The 21,031-nt window shown below is 39.4% G+C and overlaps 1 protein-coding gene across 29 annotated transcripts in view; it reads right to left on the reverse strand.

Annotated features, from left to right (window-relative positions):
• Positions 1–21,031, reverse strand: part of cadpsa (Ca2+-dependent activator protein for secretion a) — a 585,960-nt gene that overhangs the window by 132,018 nt on the left and 432,911 nt on the right. For 11 of the 29 annotated variants that reach the window (XM_043708231.1, XM_043708229.1, XM_043708252.1 and 8 more), the window contains 4 exons: positions 15,543–15,649; positions 12,669–12,677; positions 2,008–2,164; positions 546–687 (listed from right to left, as the gene is read on the reverse strand). In XM_043708231.1, the coding sequence (XP_043564166.1) occupies positions 546–687; positions 2,008–2,164; positions 12,669–12,677; positions 15,543–15,649 (415 nt within the window). Of the gene's footprint in view, positions 1–545; positions 688–2,007; positions 2,165–12,668; positions 12,678–15,542; positions 15,650–16,392; positions 16,495–21,031 lie in introns of all 29 variants that reach the window. The other 18 variants (XM_043708232.1, XM_043708230.1, XM_043708225.1 and 15 more) reach the window with 3 other exon arrangements.

The following is a 21,031-nucleotide window of genomic DNA, read 5'->3' on the forward strand; positions in this document are numbered from 1 at the left end:
ACAATGCTGCAGATCCTGAATCATAGGTTGGCCAGATCAGGTAAAGGAAATGGATTTCCTCCCCTTAAAGATATTAGTGTGTTAGATAGCCTTTATAACAGTGGTTTTATGATCACCATCAGGCTTGCTTTCATTTCTGCATTTATCTTAAACTCCACTGGCTGCCATGGTAGGATCTGCACCACGTCTGCAGAATATTAGCCTGGCATTCTGGATTACTGATCTATCAATCACTATGTCATCGTCCTCCCTATTTATTAAGAGCTAGGGAAAGTAATCCATTGAATAGGAGTTAATAGTGATAATGTGGAACCAATCAAAACTTAATAAGTAAAATATGTATAGCAAACTAAAAGCATTTCAATTTTACAACTTAGACTTTTCCTTTAAGTTGAACATTGATTGTTAATTTACTTTTGCATCAAGGTGCTATGCTTCTTCACATTAAAAAAAAATATATCCTGGTATTGGAAATTTGGTCACAATGTGTTAATCTTAATCCATCAGCATCCAAACCCAAAATATATCAAAGGATGTGCCCTTACTTTACAGGTTCCCATGATTCTCGGTCAAAGCCCCTGTGAATCGACTGTGCAATTGATGACTCCATCAGGTCGACGTATCTAACCACAAGAGGAGCGAAGACATCTTGAAGGTGTTTGTGGAATTTTCCATTTAACAGATTGTCTAAAATTGAGAATTAAGGAACAGATTTATTAATTTGTATTACTGGGAACACAGAAGATTAAAGTGGGCTACTCAGTCCCTCGTGCCGACTCTACTTTTTAATTAGATCATGACTGAGCTCAACCCACTTATGCTTCATAGCCCTGAAACCATTCACAAAAATCTATGTCAGTCTGAAAAGTTCCAATGTCCAGGTTCCAGTGCACTTTGGTGCTGAGTGCCTAAAGTTCTACCACATTCTAGTTTAAAAAAAAGCTTTCTGATTTTGCCTCTGAATGACAAAGCTCTAATTTTACGATTTTTGTAACCTTGCTCTTGAAATCTGTAGCAGAGGAAATAGCTTTGCCCACATTCATGCTATCATAGTGTTTTTTTGTAAACAATTTATACTCAAGGGAATTCTAGAGTTCATACAAACTTCTGATTATTTACACCTCTTAAGCCCTGGTATCATTCTGGTTAATCTGTAATTCATTTTGTTCAAGGACATTTTGATAATAATGTTGGGTAGTACTCTCTGAAGAACCAGAATAACAAGATATATTTTAAAAATAATTCACTGTCTGCTTAGTGCAATCCTTATGGAATAAAGACTTGTCAGCATGTGGTTTCAGGAATGATGGCAGTGCATCTTCAACATATACCTGAATTGAGAATCTGAAGACCAACCTGAAATTGGACCTTAAGCCTCATCTAAATAAAAAGGCATGAGCCCTATTATACCACCAAAAGGTAGCTTGCCCTGGAATAAATTCCAGCAGCAATCTCTATTGGCTATAAAAAAGAATGGGAGTTGAGGGAGCACATACAATAGGAGAAGGTCCAATTGTAGCCAGCAATACTCATGAGTACTATGCAGCTCCAAGCAAAGCGAAAGTTATTAAGGACTTACCACTCTCTGGTGGTCAATTGGTTGACACCTAAATGTGGGAAACTGAGTGGAGAAGTTCGATACTTCCTTGCACAGCATAGTCCAATTCTCAAAGGGGTCATAACAACATACTTCAGTCTATTCATTAGAAAATGTAAAGGGTCTAATCCCTGTTTTTGGGTGATGGAAGTTGGTTCCACCCAAAATCAAAGTTAGTCTTTGTTTTATCTGTTTTATGCAACCAAAGGTCCAATTCCTAGTCTATTAGCCCAGCATGTTCTTTACTGATTCTCCCACACATTGTCAATTCTCAATATATGTGGTCTTTTATGCCTAATTATAAACTGATGAAGATTTATTGTAATAGAGAAGAAATTAATTAAGAACACATCAAGAAAATAATAGTGAAGCAGTCAATTAAAAGACATTTATTGGAAAGTGATACATACAATCACTCCTCAGGAAATCATTGAGCAGTTGAAATAATGGAAAGCTGTCCCAGGTGTCCGGGGCCTGTGTCTCTAAAGCAGCATCCATGTCGACTGCAAACAGTGACAAGAAGGTCTCTGCATGTTCAACCATCAAATCTGACCACCAAGCAAAGGCCTTAGAAGAACAAAGCCAGAGGAAAAGAAAATGAATACAAATAACATTTCTTCATAATTTCATAAAGCTGTGTAGTAATCTGGGTTGAGTCTAATTTATAGGGTAGGTGTTCATATTATGGAATCAAAGGAGTTATTGTAAAGAAACAAGCAACCTGATGCTAGGCTTCAAGAACAGTATTATTCTATATCTCTTTCTTAGTCCAATTCATTCCGATGGAGGAGGAGGACTGTAGTTCCAAACTTTGTACAGTATAGGATGTTATAATCATTTATAGTCAGAGTGACATACACAGCTAGAATGATCCAAATACAATAAATGTTAATTTTTTTTGTTGTTCTCTTAACAATAACTCACTGGAGTCATGCCATTTACCAGCTTACTACAAGACAATGCTTCTTTAGGTATTTTGGCTATTTTTAGTTTGCACTCCAGATATTCATGCAGCTAGGACTTGTGCATGCTTTCCAGCCTTTGAGGCAGGCTTCCAATGAGTTTAGGGAAGTTACATTCACATTCTGGGTGACGGAGATGTGAATGTGTTGAAAAATGCATGCATGTTTGTCGTGTATCTGTTGCTGGCTAGTAACATGCAACATATGGTGGTGCCGACAATGGAACGTTATACAATAATGCTGAGGCAACATAGTGCCAGTCTTATTTAATATATATTCCTCTATTTATGTCCTTAAGGCCCTAAAGGACACTGAAAGTATTCTTGTTTAACAATTTATCATATATATGGGATTATGTTTGAATTTCTGGTCAAATTTTTAAAAGTTGTTAGAATTATTTTTAAGCTGTTGTTTTGTCTTCGGAGGTCGCTCTTTCTGGAGTCCATCTGGGATGATAACTGAGTGCTGTACATATTTCCATGGTTTCTGGTAATGTTGGTCTAAGGTCAGGAAGTAGAGTGCACTCATTCACAGCCTGAAATAGAACCTAGAACAAATATCATTTCTAGCCTCACACAGCACAAAAAAATAATGTGGATGCTGGATATCTAAAACAAGAGCAGAAAAAGTGCTCAGAAAATTGAACAAATCATGCAACATCTCTAGAAGGAACCTGAATTACCAGTTCAGGTCATTGATCTTTCATTAGAACTATGATGAAAACTCATTGACCTGAAATGTTAACACTCTTTCTAACCCGTCAGCTTCACAGCTCAATTTTAATCATTGCAGGTGACCAATGACCTATCTATGATTGTTGATTTAAGTTTTAGTAGAACACAGACTGACAGGCCAACCAAGACTGAGAGTCACATCTAAATCTAAAATCAATCCATGATTTGATTTAAAAAAAGATCTGATGGTTAACACCATGGGCCACCACTTAGCTGGAATAAGATAAATGACCCAGAATTTCTTGAAGTGATCAAATGTAATGTAAAAGAGAGTATTTATATTTTAAATTTGCCCTATGTTGGTTTATAAAGAAATCCAATTTCAGGCATATGTCTATTTTGACCTAATCTATAGATCAATCTCCCTATTTTCCACAGATATGTTCCACAGTCATTTTCTTTTCTACAGTTAGTAGTGGTGTTGCCATTACCTTTCTTACATTTTCAACTTTGGTTACCTGCAATTTTGTGTTTATCCTACACAACTAAGAGAGGTCAACTATGAGAGATAGGCTGGTTTATTTTGTTCAGTTGTGTTTAAAGTCTGTGTTTCCCTGCTGAAAGTTAGAAGAAAATAATTGCTTTCAGTTGAACTGGGAGTATTATGTGCATTTAAGGGTATAATTGTATTGCAATCTTTGCGCCAGTGTGATGCAATTCCCATATCACAATGCTTTTACCTTGGAGTCAGGACTGAGACTTAGCAATGACGCAGAACTTGTGGAGGAAATAAGCTTAGATTAGTTCAGTTTGACATGACAGTGAAAGTTAATTGGAAATTTAGTGTAGTGTCAAAAATGCTAATGGACCTATTATATGCCTAAGCTGCAAGAGCTGGTGTTGCAAACACCAGTACTTATGGCTGCAAGCTGGTGTTTTGTGACCAAAACACTGCCTGTACAAAATATAGAGACTTCTGGTGTGGACTGCAATGGAAACCATTTTGGCTGCATTGTTAGCAATGGAACAAGAAACATCTGTCAAAATCATGCAGATTGTGATGTAGTCAGTGTGTAATACTGATTTGACTGTAGCAATGCTATTTTCAACCTGAACACTCACCTAATGCTCTCTCTTAACTTCATGTGACTGAACACCTGCTCAGCTGAAAGAAGAACCCCATAATGGATCTTTGAAATGCTCATCAATTGCTCCTATGCTAACTGATGTTGGACGTTACTGACTCAATGCCAGTTTTTGGTATTTGCACTTTCACTTAGAGTTGGTGAAGTCTATCAGGAGCAGTAGGACATGTGGTAGGGGATCTGGTCCTGTCTTTAAGAATTCTACTCTGACCTTGGATCTTAATAATGAATGCTATGTTACGCATGCTGCTTTGTCAGGATAACAAAATTTGCACATGATACGTGTTGTCAATGAGGACACCACAACATCACATGTAAATTCACAGAACCATCACAACAGATAGGGTTCATTCAAGTCCCTCACTGAGTAGCTGGTTTTAACCCCAATACATACAGGAACATCATACTAATAATGACAGTCAGGTTGCCATGATAAATGCCACCAGACTACTGGAGTGTTTAAGCCATGCTTTTGTTGCCTGTACTGCTCTGGATGAGACCCGTGTTACTCTCCAGAGTGCATGGCATGATCTGTTTTAGTCTGCCCCATCCTGCACAACCTGAGGACTCAGCCCTTGAAACCAAATATATGATGAGTCACTGAGGAGGAGAGTATAAGGAGTTGAAAGGAAGCAGGGAGATAGGGAGGAGGAGGCAACTAATGCATCAGTTTTCTGTCTGGGCTCTCCCTGTCACATGGTGTGATATCAATGACGAGCATCTTAATTCCTATTCTACAAACATATCTATAATAACACAGCATCCTCTTGTTTACAACACTGAAGTAAAAATCAACTCAACACAAACTCTCCAAACCAATATTATCAAACAAGCCTTCCAGTATTCAATTGACCAGTCAATCAATCAGCCTTGCACATTCCCTTTGTGTCTATCTTCCATATAACTTTGTCTGAGCTAGTGTTCCTTGCGCTGTGCAGAACCACTGGCTGCAGCATAACCCACAGAAGGCTTTCTGAAATTTGGAAAGGGTGTAGGTAACCTTGCAGTAGTGCTCAGTGTGAGAGGGTGAAGCATGAGTCATATCTGATACATGAGTGATGTAGGCAAAGTGCATAGAATGCTGTGTGAGAGTGGTAGTGTAGTTGGTTAGAGATGGCATTTGAAGGGACATTCACTGGCCTTCACCACGCATGCAAGTACACTGACCTTCTTTCAGCACTGGATCCAAGTCCTTAGGATTACACTGCTGGCATTCACCTGCATAGCTATCTGTTCCCATTGCCTTCTCAGAGTTTGGCTGGAAGGCCTCCTTGTCCTCTGTGGATACAGCAGCCCTCTCCTTCCATTAACCTCATGTACTTTGGCCTGAATGTTGGAGCATGCCTTAAGTGATGTTATGCTTTTCTTGTGCCTTTTCCAAACTAACATTTAGCATCACTTTCAACACCTGGTCCCATTAAAATATATTATCCTTTAAGAAATGCTAGCTGGTTTAGTTTGTGATGACTGGCTTGAACTTATACTAGCCTCTGATGCCTTTGTGCCCCCTGCTTAGGGGGCATGCAGCCACTCAGCAATGTGCTTAGTGTTGGCTGCATTCTGCAATCATTTAAATGAGCAGACAGCATGTAGCTTATGCACAGCCTGTATCAAAAGCAATGGGGGATAGGATAATCGCACGTCGTCATCTGTATGACTATTTATAGGTCTTAAAAACATTTTTGTGCCATTGAATAGAATCGGCCAAGGTCAGACTAATCCTTTTGGATGACTTAGGAAGACTTTGCACATTGATTGTGTGTCAACTGTGTGAAAGACTGGAAAACGTCAAGAAAGATGAGGAGGGATAGATTTACCTTTGTCACAAAGGATATCATGTTTGATTTTGGAAAAAAGTTCATTTCTGTATTGTGGACGGGTTCAAACATGGAACTCCAAGAAAGATGGACACAAATTTGAGAGATGACAATGCATTCAAGGACTTCAGAAAGGAATGTGAAAATTGAAATACGCTGGTAATGAGCAAGGATGGAGAGGGATAGATTTACCTTTGTCACAAAGGATATCATGTTTGATTTTGGAAAAAAGTTCATTTCTGTATTGTGGACGGGTTCAAACATGGAACTCCAAGAAAGATGGACACAAATCTGAGAGATGACAATGCATTCAAGGACTTCAGAAAGGAATGTGAAAATTGAAATACGCTGTTAATGAGCAAGGATGGAGAACAAGGGTGTGTTCTTTGAGGAGAGAGAGGATGTCAGCAGATTTGAAAGGGAGGACAGGTGCATTTGAGGAGAGAAAAACATTGAGAATATCAGCTAACATGAGGGCCAGGAAGGAAGGTTTGTTTGGCCAAGGAACTGAAGGTGGGCTTCGCATGAAGGATGTAAAGTTCTGAAGAAGGGTTCCACCCGCAATGTTGACTTTTCCACCTCCTGATGCTGCCTCACTTGTTGTATTCTTCCAGCTTCCTGCTTGTCTATTATGTAAAGAATGAACTTGGAGTAAGAGTTACTCAAGAAAACATTGAGGCCTTCTTCTTCTGATAGGAATAAACTAAGGCACTGGGAAATCTATTTTTGCACTGAGATAATAAATTTACTTATTCCATTTCAATCAGGAATTTTTGATAAATATTCAGCCTTCAGCACACTTTCAGCTTTTGTTCCATGAACTTTGATGCTCAGGTTAATGTAATAGTCAAAGTTTTAAAAGTGAAATAATTTAGAAGTTGGAATAGAATTAGATTGATTCCTGGGAAGTAAAATGTTCTAATTAAACAGAGGCACACAGGCAGAAGTATGTACATATTTTTCTTGTTATTTATGCTTCTCTCTCCTCTGTTCGCCAGCTCCCCCCAAGGTTACATAGCAATGGTGGACAGGTGGTATATTCCCAGCCCTTTGCCAATGCACTTTGTTTAATATTTAGTGACTTATCCTCTGATCTGAGTTCCCTCTTTCATTCCCTGTGGGAGAGCTCCTGAACGCTGCTTGATGCCTTCCTCTGACAGCACAGCCAATACCAGAAACTCAGCAGGTGGGCATTCGCAGTCACAAACCTGCATCTTACTACCTTGTGACAGTATGTCCAAACTGTAGCTTTGTGTATCATCTACAAGAGCTTTATTCTCTGAGGAATCCTAAACAACACAATTTACAATAAGATCTTTCAGATACAGACCTTGAAGATGCTGCCTCTCTGATATAATGGGTACCTCGGGAGAAGAAAAAGGTCAAATCTTATGTTGTTTAAACAAGTGTACACTGTTTCTACAGTGCATCTGGCCTTGAGTTACAAGTCATGAATACAATGTTAAAATTTATATACATTTTATTTCTCTTATAATGTTGTTAAAACAAACAAGGCAGCATTTATTACCCATTCCTTGTTACCTTAACAGCATTAAGTTAACCATCTAGAATGGTACTGGCGTCACATGTACAGCAGAATAATAGGGGTAGCAGATTGCTTTCCATGAAAGAAATTAGTGAAGGGTTATTGACAACAGCTTTTATGCTTACTTTTTGGTTCTGGCCCATAAACTATAAATAATGCCGATTTAAAACAAAAAATGAATTTACTATAATTGGGTAACCACTTCAAGAAGTTAAACTGTGAGTAAAACTGGAAATAAATAATCATTGCAGGGGATAACCATAATGTTCTAGGCCAATTATGTGCTATTTATCACTCTGCTGAGCATGCATCTTCCCCAAGTGAGAAGCAAGTCATTCGAAACAACAAAAAAAACCATGGATACTAGAAATCTGAGATGAAAAGAGAAAACACTGTAAATACTCAGCAGGTCATGAGCATCCATGAATAGAGGGAAAGAGTAATGGGGTTTTATGGTTTCCTGTGGCTATGTCTTCAGAGGAGGTGGGGTTGGGGTGTAACAAGTACATCCCCATGTAAAATTCAACCCAGAATTTCAGAAACATTTCCTTTCATCAGAAGTCTGACTGTGATCTTGGGCTCTTACTAAATGATTTCATCACTGTTGGATTACACAGATTGGGATATCATTTAAGAAGTGTGGTAGCAATGGATTTCACCTACTTTGGATTTTTTTCTTTCGGACTTGAGGTAGGCAGGATATGAAACCAGTCTGAGTTCCCTGAGATTTACCTACTCAGTTACACATTATATTTCAAAATGAGAAAAGACCTTCATAAAGTGTAAGTTCTGTTAATCCATACAGTGGAGTTGATGGCTACATAGGTCCTAAATAAGACAACAGAGAATCGTAGCAAGCTTGCCAGATGATCATCAGGCTTTTCCAGTTCTGTCTCCAACTCAGAGCTGCTTCACCTTAGCAAACAGTTATTCATTTCATAGAGGAATTAACAATATTCTCGCCTATGTTGCCTATGGAGTTTGGAAGAATCATTTAATGATGCAATGACTATGGTCCTTCCAATTTCTTGACATTGTAGATCAGAATGTAATAGGTGACATAACTTGGCAACTTGTAAAGCGGACATACAAAAGGCACGTAGACCTTGACATTCTGAGATAGGATTAATTTATTCATTCATGTGATGCCACTGGAAAGATCAACCTTTATTGCTGACTCCTAATTACCCTTGAACTGAAGGCTTTTATGAGTGCAACACATTGCTGTGGAACTGGAGTCACAAAATAGATCAGAACAGATTGGATGTAGATGTCCTTTAGGGAAGGACATCTGCATTCTTAGTGAACCAGATCGGTTTTATCAATGATAGTGTAAAGTCACCGCTACTAAGACTAGCTTTCAACTCCTGATTTTATTGATGGAGTTGAAATTCTACTAGTTGCTATGGTGGGATTTGAACCCATGTGCCAGAACATTAGCATGGGTCTCTGGATTACCTTTCCAGTGTCATTTCCAAAATGCAACCACCATCCCAGGTTTGTTGTAGGTTGTTGTTTAATTTTCTCCACCAAGGACATGCAGGTCCTTGGAATTCCACCAAGGACATGCAGGTCCTTGGAACTCCACCAAGGACATGCAGGTCCTTGGAACTCCACCAAGAACATGCAGGTCCTTGGAACTCCACCAAGAACATGCAGGTCCTTGGAATTCCTCCATCACCAGACCATAGTAACACGATGGCTGGAGGAAGAGCGCCTCATCTGGCTCAACACTTCAACTCCCCCTCCCACTCCACCAAGGACATGCAGGTCCTTGGACTCCTCCATCGCCAGACCATAGCAACACGACGGCTGGAGGAAGAGTGCCTCATCTTCCGCCTAGGAACCTCCAACCAGAAGTGATGAACTCAGATTTCTCCAGTTTCCTCATTTCCCCTCCCCCCACCTTGTCTCAGTCGCCTGAAACATCGATTCTCCTGTTCCTTGGATGCTGCCTGACCTGCTGTGCTTTTCCAGCAACTCATTTTCAGCTCTGTTGTTTAATTTTGATCTGGAGGCAGTCCCATTAAATTTAATCACACCCTATCAGATAGATGCACTAGAGTCTTGTATGACAGCTTAAGGACTGGGCTGAATTTTAAAAGCAGATCAGGCTCAGGATCAGTGGTTGATGAATGCACAAGTTTAGCTGGCTCTCTGTTAGGATTGTAATCCCAAGCTATCTCAGGGTTGCAACAGGTTTCTGTCTTTAAGATATGGGTAACCAGCTGAGAGAAATTAAAGCCAATTAAAGATCCATTTCCTAGCCCACTGGGATTTCCAGTTGGCAACATGGGTAAGTTTTATTAGCCTGAACTACAACCTGGCAACCACTGGCAGGGTCATGACAAGAAAGGAGGGTCTTACATTGCAGTCCATGAGGGACTCCCACCTGGAACACCCATGGCTGCAGGGACACAGCTCCAGTCACTGGTGTGATCCTCCTCCATGATGATGCTTCTGGCACTTTTAAACATGAAAAATGCTCATTTTTGCTCAGAGGACACTTCCATTTTGAAGTTCCCCTCTCATTACATTATGAATGTGTAACTTCTACTTGAATAGTGGGGTTGTTGATGTGCCATTACTAGTGGCTTTCTTACAGGCCAATAGTTTCATGAGTCAGCCCATGGTCCTTAGCTTGATGGCAGGCCAGTAAAACATAGCGGGATGAATCTGGAACATGCCATGTGGGGTCTGGACTTATAACAGGACCTGACTTTGGATTCTTGATCTTGCACTCAAAAAGAGTGTAAACCAGAAGGAAACAAGTAATTTGATTTTAAAAAGTAAAGGCTGTTCAGTTGAGTCCCTGGAATTATTTTGGTCAAAAACCATTCATATCCAGGAATTCTGTAAACTAGTTTGTAGGAAATTGTAGGAGATATTTGAATGTTAGAGCTGGTTTTACACGCAACCACCATTAAGAGAATGGTCTAAGCCAGTATGAGCTCTGACAGTAGTAATAAAGTGTATATGTAGAAAATATTCTAAATGATAGTTCAGTGTTAAGTTACATTATATTACACTTTTTGAAAGATTACATGGAAGGATTTCTGTTGTAAATATGATGTCACTGTTTGCTACTCATTCGATTATATTTCCATTATGGGGAGGAGTTATTCAAAGTATAATATATATCTTGAATTTGTTAAGAAGAACATTTTGCAAAAGAAAAGGATACTGGTTGCAGTAGCAATGTTACATTTTCAAAGAACAGCTGCTAGAATGGGAGATACTAAGATTACAAAACTTTCAGAGTGAAGTCACATGACTCCGTTTGTGGGTGTGAAGTATGGTTTAGAAACAGAGAGCTTTTGCCCTCTCTATCTATTTTTTTCCTGAAGTTCCTCTTACCAAGGTTTCAAATTGTAGTAGTACTGGAAAAATCTCATCACCTTAAGCAGAAGGTTCTCAAAGGTGAATTCTGAACCTATACCACTGTCTTCAGATAAAGAGAAATTAACCAGTGAGAACCTTAAGAATTCTGGATGTTTATACCAATTCATCCACTATCTCTGCAACCACTTTGTTTAAAACCCGAGGATACAGGCCTTCAGGTCCACAGGACTTGTCAACCTTTGATTCCATTGGGTTTCCTAGTACATCACATCATAGTTATTGATCACGCCTTCTATGACCTCTTTCTCTACAGTGTGCCCAGGAACCACCATTGTATGCTCTGTTTATGTTCGTTGTTTACTGACCCAAATTGAAAATTGAAACAATCACGAGCCAACTTTGGTCTGAAAAATCAGTTGTTGTTTTAGGATACCATTGCAATGGTCACTACAGTAAGTTGCATGACAGGTGGGGAGTACCATTCAGCTATATGCAGTTTAGAAATTTAGTTTATATGTATTAATGTCATATGTGGTGCTGTATTGATTTTAAATATACAAATTGCATTAAAAAATGACAAAAATAAATAAATATTATGATAAAATTTACGCAATTTGTATTTGGTAATTGTTGCATTAAAATCAAGACAAAAGTAAATGAATATTATGATAAAATATATGCAACAATTATCATATGCCCTTTTATTGGAAATCTTGCCACATGTTTTCTTCCCTTGCCTCTCAGCTCTCTGATGGTACTAATTGTTTTTGAGGTTCAGTTCTACATCTACTGGCAGTTTTCAGTACTTCACCCAAGTGATAACGTTCACGACTAAATGTTCATTGTTTAACAGTAAGTCTGCACAGTGAATATTAGCAGGCTAGTTTTCTATGGGAGTGGAATTTGCATAAAGATCCTATGTACAGTACTTTAATGGTATAAGTAACCTATTCATACACTAATAATAAAGCTGCTTGCATTCCAGGCAATTTTATCCACTAGTTCTTACAATTTATTAGTTTACTTCATGTATCACTTTGTCAAACTCTTTTTTTTTCAGTAAACTACATAATCTTGCAACAACATGGTGGAATGCATGACTCATCATCCATATCATATTTATAGAAATAGCAAAAACATTTTTTTAAAAAGTTCTAAACAACTGATTCATCATAATGTTTCTATACTTGAGAACTAATATTTAGCATAATCAGTTGCACATGAACTGATGCATCATTCCTTATTATAAAATCAAAGGCATCAAATCTATGCAGGCAAATATAGTAGATTCAGGGAAGTTTCTAAAGGGTTAAGAATGGTGGTAGGTTGCAACTCCAGTGCTTGGCATAGCATCCATTAAGTACATGCAGAGGCTGTTTAGCCAGCCCAAGCAATCTATACCTGTTACTCATTGCAAATAACAGTTTTACAAGCACTGTGTGAGCAGTTGGCAGGAGATTACTTGGGAAAAAAAGATTAGGAGCAAGGAAGACCCAGGTAAACTCCCATTAGGAAAGATGATATCTTTAGGACATGCACGAGACACATGGGGAGGTGACTCACTTCATTCAGATTAGTCACATACCTCTTTTCCCTGTAGTAATCCAATATTGATTGAACAGTAGGGAGGAAATTTGAATATGCAAATCAAGCATTAGTTGGGACTGCTGCATTATCTTTATACCATATAATAAAGGCACTATGGATTCAATACTCCAGTTTCACAATTTTTCTTTAGGTTAACTTGTATACCCTCTCATATAAAATTAAATGTAATCCAACAATGCATAAATAAACAGCAAAATACACTCACACATGAAAATAAAGCAACATTCAGAAATATTTAAAATCAAAAGATACTTAACAATGATATAACAAAGGTTTGATGTCTGGGTAAAAAGGAAGGAGGCAATTTTGTGCAATTTACTGATTGTAATTCTTTCAAAAATATCAAAATAAATTTCACAGATGAAACAAAAAAACTTTAATCAATGGAAAATGTTCAGACATAATAATTATTCTTGAGGGCAAATATACCGACTACAAGTTTCAGTCTGGTAGAATTAAATCTACCTACTTCTACAGAAATCAATGTAAGCATACAGAATCTATGAATTTGCAGGTACTCACACAGTTTGAGTAAGACAGTATATTCCATTACCATGCACATCAGTTTGTTAAAGAGAAAGATTTTACTGAAACATACGTTTTTCTATTTTGAATTATTGAATTACCTAGCATTTACTGCTTTTGCTTTCATAATGCACATAGGCAAATTATCCCAGGATTGATTGTGAGCTTCGAAAAGTGAAGCTAATCTTGAAGGGAACATGCATTGGTAACAGAGCTACATTATCATAGTCCTGATTTTCCAACATTGAATCCCAACAAATTTCGCAAGTAGTTGATTTTGAAATTGCCCCTCAACTGTATTAACCTACTAAGGTGATTGGGATCTAATTGTGTTCTATTCCTAAATTATATCACCAGTCATCTTTGAAGAAAATATTATTAAAAACTTCAAAGCTCTGAGAAATTTCAAAGCAGAAATGGGACAATGGCAGAGGACTGAGAGTTTGAGGCATGCTCAAAATAGTCAAATCCAGGGCTGATAGTAATGTGCACCAAGCAGCTGAATCTCTATGTGTTGTAGCCTTCTCGAACCTGTTGTTTTTGAAGAACTTAAATAGTGTACTTTTCAACTGAAGCTTCTTCATCATTATTCCAGCACTTAAAAGCTAGCCATGCTGAGAAGACCACATAAAGAAAAGATTGCAAAACATTTCAGAGTTTTATCATCTCAGAATTTGTACCATGGTGATTCATTTGCTCTGGGGAGATTAAATAAATCGGATGATATATAAATTGCACAAGATTTGTTGGAAGAAATGGAATTTGTACCTATTAAACCATTGATTCATTGAAGAACTTCCAAGAGGTAAGGTTTCATCTGGTAATTATATTTTAGCAACATAAGCCAGCAGAAAGATGTTTGTTATTTTGAGAATCATAGAATACCTACAGTTTGAAAGCAGGCCATTTGGCCCATTGAGTCTACACCAACCCCCTGAAGGGCATCCCACCCAGATCCACCCCCCTACCATATCCCTGTATACCTGCATTTCCCACGGCTAATCCACCTAACCTGCACATCTTTGGACTGTGGAAGGAAACTGGAGTCTGCAGAGGAAACCCATGGAGACAGGGCAAGAATAGAGTCCTACAGCACTGAAACAGGCCCTTTGACCCAAACTGGTCCATGCTGACCAAAAACTGTCCATCAACACTAATCCAATTTTCCTGCTCTTGGCCCTTATCCCTGTAAACCTTTCCTATCCATGTGTTTATCTAAATGCCTTTTAAATGTTGTTAATGTACCCACCTCAACCACTTTTGCTGGCAGCTCATTCCATATACATAACACCCTCTGTATAAAAAAGTTGCCCCTCAGGTTCCCTTTTATTCTTTCCCCTCTAACCTCAAACTGATGCCCTGTTGATTCCCTACCCCTGGGAAAAAAACTGAGTGCACTCACCCTATCCACACCTCTCATGATCTTATACACTTCTATAAGATCCTAATCAGTTTCCTATGCTCGAAAGAAAAAAGTCCTAGCTTGTCCAACCTATCCCCATAACTTAGACCGTTAAGTCCTGATAACATCCTTGTGAATTTCTTCTGCATTCTTTCCAGTTTAATAACATTTTTCGTATAGCAAGGCGACCAGAACTGAACACAATACTCCAAGTCTGGCCTCACCAACATCCTGTATAACTGCAACATATCTTCCCAACTTCCATACTCAGTGCCCTGACAGATGATTCTGGATCAGTGGTGCTGGAAGAGCACAGCAATTCAGGCAGCATCCGAGGACAGGCAAGAATCTGGTTTCCAGCATCTGCAGTCATTGTTTTTACCGCCCTGACAGATGATGGCCATTGTGCCAAAAGCCTTCTTCATTGCATTATCTACCTGTGACCCCACTTTCAGAGAACCATGCACCTGAACTTCAAGGTCCCACTGTTCCACACAACACTCCTTAAGGCCCTCCCATTCACCATGAAACTCCTCCTTTAATTTGACTTTCCAAAATATGCAAACTCCACACAGACCTTCGTTAGAAGTTGGAATCGAACCTGGATCCCTGGCACTGTGAGGCAACAGTGCTGACTGCTGAGCCACCAAGCTATCTGACAGATTGCAAAAGCATCCTAAAATATTAGCCAAATAATTTTGTGGGAACTATCCCTCAAGCAGACATGCTGTAGCCCAATTTATAATGTTGTTACCACAACAACTAGAATAAATCGACCTCCCAGGTAAACAAAGATATATAAAATGATTGGGGTGAGAACCATCAAGAGATTATTAAACTAATCTTTTTCATTAGGAGCCAAAATCTTTAAAATGCCTTTAAACCGTATAAAATAGTCTGCAGGCCACCAGAGCCAACACTCACCTCTGCATGGTGCTCTTCATTTTGTTGCAGCACCTCAATAACCAGTTCAGCAAGCCGGATTGTATCTTCCAGTTTTTTGGCAGGAGTAACTAACTGTCCTACATTTTCTGTGGTGGATAGTATTAAAAATGAGTAACACAATATAAACAACATTTTTTCTCAAGACAAGCTCCCCTTCACTTAATAAGCAATTTCTATATTTTATATGTTTATCTTTCAAGAACTTAACCTGATACATACTTAACAAAACAATTTCATTTTTAAAAAAATCAATAATGTATACTATATAATTTATTCCAGTACAATGTTCCAACTAAGAGTCTAAGCAGATTCAGGTTCATGTTCTGATTTTGTAATGTCCAATAGATCTACAAAAAGATAGACTTTTGGGAAATTTGAATGGTGGGCTTCACAAAACAAATTGGCAACAATTTCAAACGAACCTTGGGTAAAAAGGTGCCATTTAAAACAAAGTTTGAGAACACCGAAGGAAAGATCTAATTGGAACACTGTCAGCTGTCAAAAAGATATTATTGTACAACACTGTTTACTCAAAGAACTTAAAGTCATCATGCAATATGTTGTGCAGCAACACTGTTAGTTTGTGCTGACATTTATGTTTATGAATGTTGTGTACACCAAATGCTCAAAGAAGGCAAGAGTATTACTTTCTAGGATCTGTAGTGAAATTTAAAAATCATAATAAACAGCAATTTTCTAATTAATTTTCAGCAGACCATATATTTCTGTAACAAACTTAATATAACCAAGGCAAGGAAAATAAAAGATTGTTTAAATGCAACAAGTCACTAAAATAAAACCAAACAAAATAAAAAAGCTGTAACAGTACTTTGTATTTGTTTAGGCATGCCTCTGATTCTCTGACTAAGAATGTTTTGCGACGATTTTATGGGTAGAGGTGTGGACGGTGGTTTAGGCCAAAGTCGTCGTGCTGTCATGCATGAGTGAAAGAGACAGGAAAAGTAAGCAAGCAGGCGACTGAATGAGCAATGGTACAAGTAATGGAAAAATTAAATACTGAAAGAAATAAATTTATTATGACAATTTTAGTAGTAGTCTAGTAACTGCTAATTACAGTTATAACTAGATATTTCCAAAGATCTCAACAATGCACCGTATAGTAGATATTTTAAGTACTATAGAAGCCACATTTGTCTTAATATCACAGTCATAGGATCTGTTACAAACTGTCAAATTCTTTTATTTTGCTTGTATCATTTAATCCAGTTATGTTAAATAGTGACATTCACCAATATACTCAACTATACGGTTTTCTTTACAGAGCTATTTGAATTTAGTAATGAAATGGCACAAGAAATTAAAATTCTAAAAATAATTCTACCCTAGAAAATAGCTTTTAAATCTACTGTTAAATCAGGTATTTTGTTTGTCATATGCTTCTTTGAATGTATGGTTGTCACTATTTTCTCAAAGACTGCAGTTAAGATCAACGGGGACTCCTTTCAACTTTGTCAAACAGACAAGAATCTAGGAGAATGGATTCCTCACACATTTCAGCACCTGTCTAGTATACTTCCCATTGAGAATAATAGGATGATTATCAGGCAGTTCCTAAAATAACGGCACAATCTTGCTTCACCAGGTTAACACACTGGATGTGATGTTGAAAATTAGCTGACACTCCGACTTACAGAGCATTAAGACTAGTAAATATGCATAGTTTGATGCGATAAAGATAAAAAAAAAATACTTTCAGCATCTCTGTTCCTTAAAATCTAGTTAACTAGAGAACTGGGGAGGTCTAGGTTTGAGACTGAAGACATATTAATTGCAATAGAAGTCCAAGATTTAGATATTATCAGAAAATAATGAGCTATTGAGAAACTGACATGGAAAGGGCAAAGATATCAAAAAGGAAATTTAAAAATCAGAATATCACAAGGGACAATACTCCAAAATATGAGAAGCAGATACATTCATAACAATGGAGAGATAAGTTTGTGAGATTATTCATTTGTGGGATGTGGGTGTTGCTGGCTGGCCAACATTTTATTACCCATCCATAGTTGCCCTTGAGAAGGTGGTGGTGAGCTGCTTTTTTGAACTGTTGTAGTCCCACGTGTTGTGGGCTGACCCACAATGCCATTAGGGAGGGATTTCCAGGATTTTGACTTAGCGACAGTGAAGAATCACCGATATATTTCCAAGTCAGGATGGTGAGTGGTTGGAGGGGAACTTGAAGGTGGTGGAGTTCCCATATATCTGCTGCCCTTGTCCTTTTAGATTGAAGCGAGTTTGGAAGGTGTTGTCTGAGGATGCTTGGTGAATTTCTGTAGTGCATCTTGAAGATAGTATACACTGCTGCTACTGAATGCCGGTGGAGGAGAGAGTGGATGCTTGTGGATACAGTGCCAATCAGCAGGCTGCATTCTCCTCAATGGTGTCAAGCGTCTTGAGTGTTGTTGGAGCTGCACCCATCCAGGCAAATGGGGAGTATTCCACCACAGTCGTGACTTGTGCCCTGTAGATGGTGAACAGGCTTTGAGGAGTTAGGAAGTGAGTTACTCGGTGCAGTATTCCTAGCTTCTGACCTACTCTCGTAGCCACAGTGCTTGTGTGGTGAGTCCAGTTGAGTTTCTGTTCAATGATAGTGGGGAATTCAGTGATGGTAACACTGTTGAATACCAACAGGCAGTGGTTGGATTGTCTCTTATTCATGATGGTCATAGCCTGGCATTTGTGTGGCGTGAATGTTACTTGTTACTTGCCACTTGTCAACCCAAGCCTGGATATTGTACAGATCTTGTTACATTTGATTATAGACTGCTTCAGTATCTGAGGAGTCATGAATGGTGCCGAAAATTGTGCAATATCAGCAAATATCTGTACTTCTGACTTTATGATGGAGGGAAGGACATTGATGAAGCAGCTGAAGATGGTTGGGTCAAGAACACTACCCGGAGGAACTACTGCAGAGATGTCCTGGAGCTGAGATGACTGACCTCCAAAACTATTTTCCAATGTGTCAGCTTTGACGCTAACCATGAGAGAATTTGCCTCCTGATACCCATAATTCCAGTTTTGCTAGGGCTCCTTGATGCACATTGGTTAAATGCAGCCTTGATATCAGGCTGTTACTCTCACTTCACCTCTGGAATTCAGTTCTTTTGTCCATGTTTGGACCATGGCTGTAATGAGGTGCAGAGCTGAGTGGCCCTGGCAGAAAAACTGGGCGTCAATGAGAAGCTTATTGCTGAGCAGGTATACTTGATAGCACCGTTGATGATATCTTCAATCACTTTACTGATGTTTGAGAGTAGACTGATGGGGTGATAATTGGCCAGGTTGGATTTGTCTTGCCTTTTATGTACAGCACATACTTGGGCAATTTTCCACTTGTCGAGTAGATACCAATGTTGTAACTGTACTGGAACAGCTTCGCTAGGGGAATGTCAGTTTCTGGAGCACAAGTTTTCAGTATTATTGCCAGAATGTTGTCAGGGCCTGTAGCCTTTACAGTATCCAATGTATACAACATTTTCTTGATATCACATGGAGTGAACTGAGTTGGCTGAAGACTGGTATTTGTAGTTCTGGGGACCACTGGAAGAGGCTGAGATGGATCATCCATTCGGAACTTCTGGCTGAAGATTGCTGTGAAAGCTTGAACCATATCTTTTGCACTTATGTGCTGGGCTCTTCCATCATTGAGGATGGGGATATTTGTGGAGCTTCCTCCTCCAGTGAGATGTTTAATTGTCCACCACCATTCATGACTGGATGTGGCAGGACTGTAGAACTTAGATCTGATCCATTGGTGTGGGATTGCTTAGCTCTGTCTATCAATTGCTGCTTATGCTGTTTGGGTGGCTTCACCAGGTTGACATCTCATCTTCAGGTATACCTGCTGCTGCTCCTGGCATGCCCTCCTTAGTATGGGTTAGAAATCACAGGTAAACAGAATCAATCCAAAGCCATTCAACTTTCCTGCCAAAGCAAAACTAATCCTAAAATATACTGGGAATGTGAGGTAAGTGTACAAACTTGAAGGCTGCAAGAACAATTCATCAGGGTGAAGTTCTAAAGCCCTGAAAATCGAGAAAGATATTGTAAACACCAAAATTACAGTGGAGGGAAAGAACACTATACAAATTTACCCCTTTAATTTTAAGAATCTGCTGTTTTTAAATTGGCGCCTGGTTTCTCAGTTTTTTTTTTGCAAATGTTCCTTGTGCTGTAATTCCCTCACCAAAATCGCAAAATATACAAGTGCACAGGAGATGCAGTCTTGGAGACAGAATAGCAATCATAGCATAAAGACGATGATGTCTTCTAACATCCCAATATTTCTATTATATTCCATTGTATATGTCCTATTGAAGGGCTGGATTACAGAAATAGCTCATCACCTGGATTAAAGTGGATGGAAAAAACAGCAAACAGCCAACAGGGATATATTTCACCCCAAGATCTCAACCTGAAAATTAAGATGCATTTCACCCATTTCCTAATTTTCCTTATGATCTGTATCACAATGTCCATCACTGCATATGGATGTAAAATGGTTAATACCTCACTGAGTGCAGTAAGCACCGCTCACTGCATTAATGTCACAGGAATCAAAAGAAGGAGCAAGGAGGAGGTAGATCTGGCGCTAGTGTGCTCCTAACAGTCTCTGTAGAAAGGCGCAGCAGGTCAGGCAGCATCCAAGAAGCAGGAGAATCGACATTTCGGGCATGAGCCCTTCTTCAGGAATGAGGAACGTGTGTCCAGCAGGCTAAGATAAAAGGTAGGGAGGAGGGACTTGGGGGTGGGGCATTGGAAATGTGATAGGTGGAAGGCGGTTAAGGTGAGGGTGATAGGCCAGAGTGGGGGTGGGGGGGGGAGGGGTCGGAAAAAAGTTTGCAGCTTAGGTCGAGGGATTTGACTGAGACAAGGTAGGGGGAGAGGAAACGAGGAAACTGGAGAAATCTGAGTTTATCCCTTGTGGTTGGAGGGTTCCTCGGCGGAAGATGAGGCGCTCTTCTTCCAGCCTTCGTGTTGCTATGGTCTGGCGATGGAGGAGTCCAAGGACCTGTATGTCCATGGTGGAGTGGGAGGGGGAGTTGAAGTGTTGAGACACGGGGTGGTTGGGTTGGTTGGTCCAGGTGTCTCAGAAACGTTGCGCAAGTAGGCGGCCTGTCTCCCCAATATAGAGGAGGCCACATCGGGTGCAGCGGATGCAGTAAATGATGTGTATGGAGATGCAGGTGAATTTGTGGCGGATATGGAAGGACCCCTTGGAGCCTGGAGGGAAGTAATGGGGGAGGTGTGGGCACAAGTTTTGCATTTCTTGCGGTTGCAGGGGAAGGTGCCGGGAGTGGAGGTTGGGTTGGTGGGGGGTGTGTACCTGACGAGGGAGTCACTGAGGGTGTGGTCTTTTCGGAACGCTGATAGGGGAGGGCAGGGAAATATATCCCTGGTGGTGGGGTCCGTTTGGAGGTGGCAGAAATGACGACGGGTGATAC

This window comes from Chiloscyllium plagiosum, chromosome 18 (genome assembly GCF_004010195.1).
Source record: "Chiloscyllium plagiosum isolate BGI_BamShark_2017 chromosome 18, ASM401019v2, whole genome shotgun sequence".
In the NCBI taxonomy this organism is placed as follows: domain Eukaryota; kingdom Metazoa; phylum Chordata; class Chondrichthyes; order Orectolobiformes; family Hemiscylliidae; genus Chiloscyllium; species Chiloscyllium plagiosum.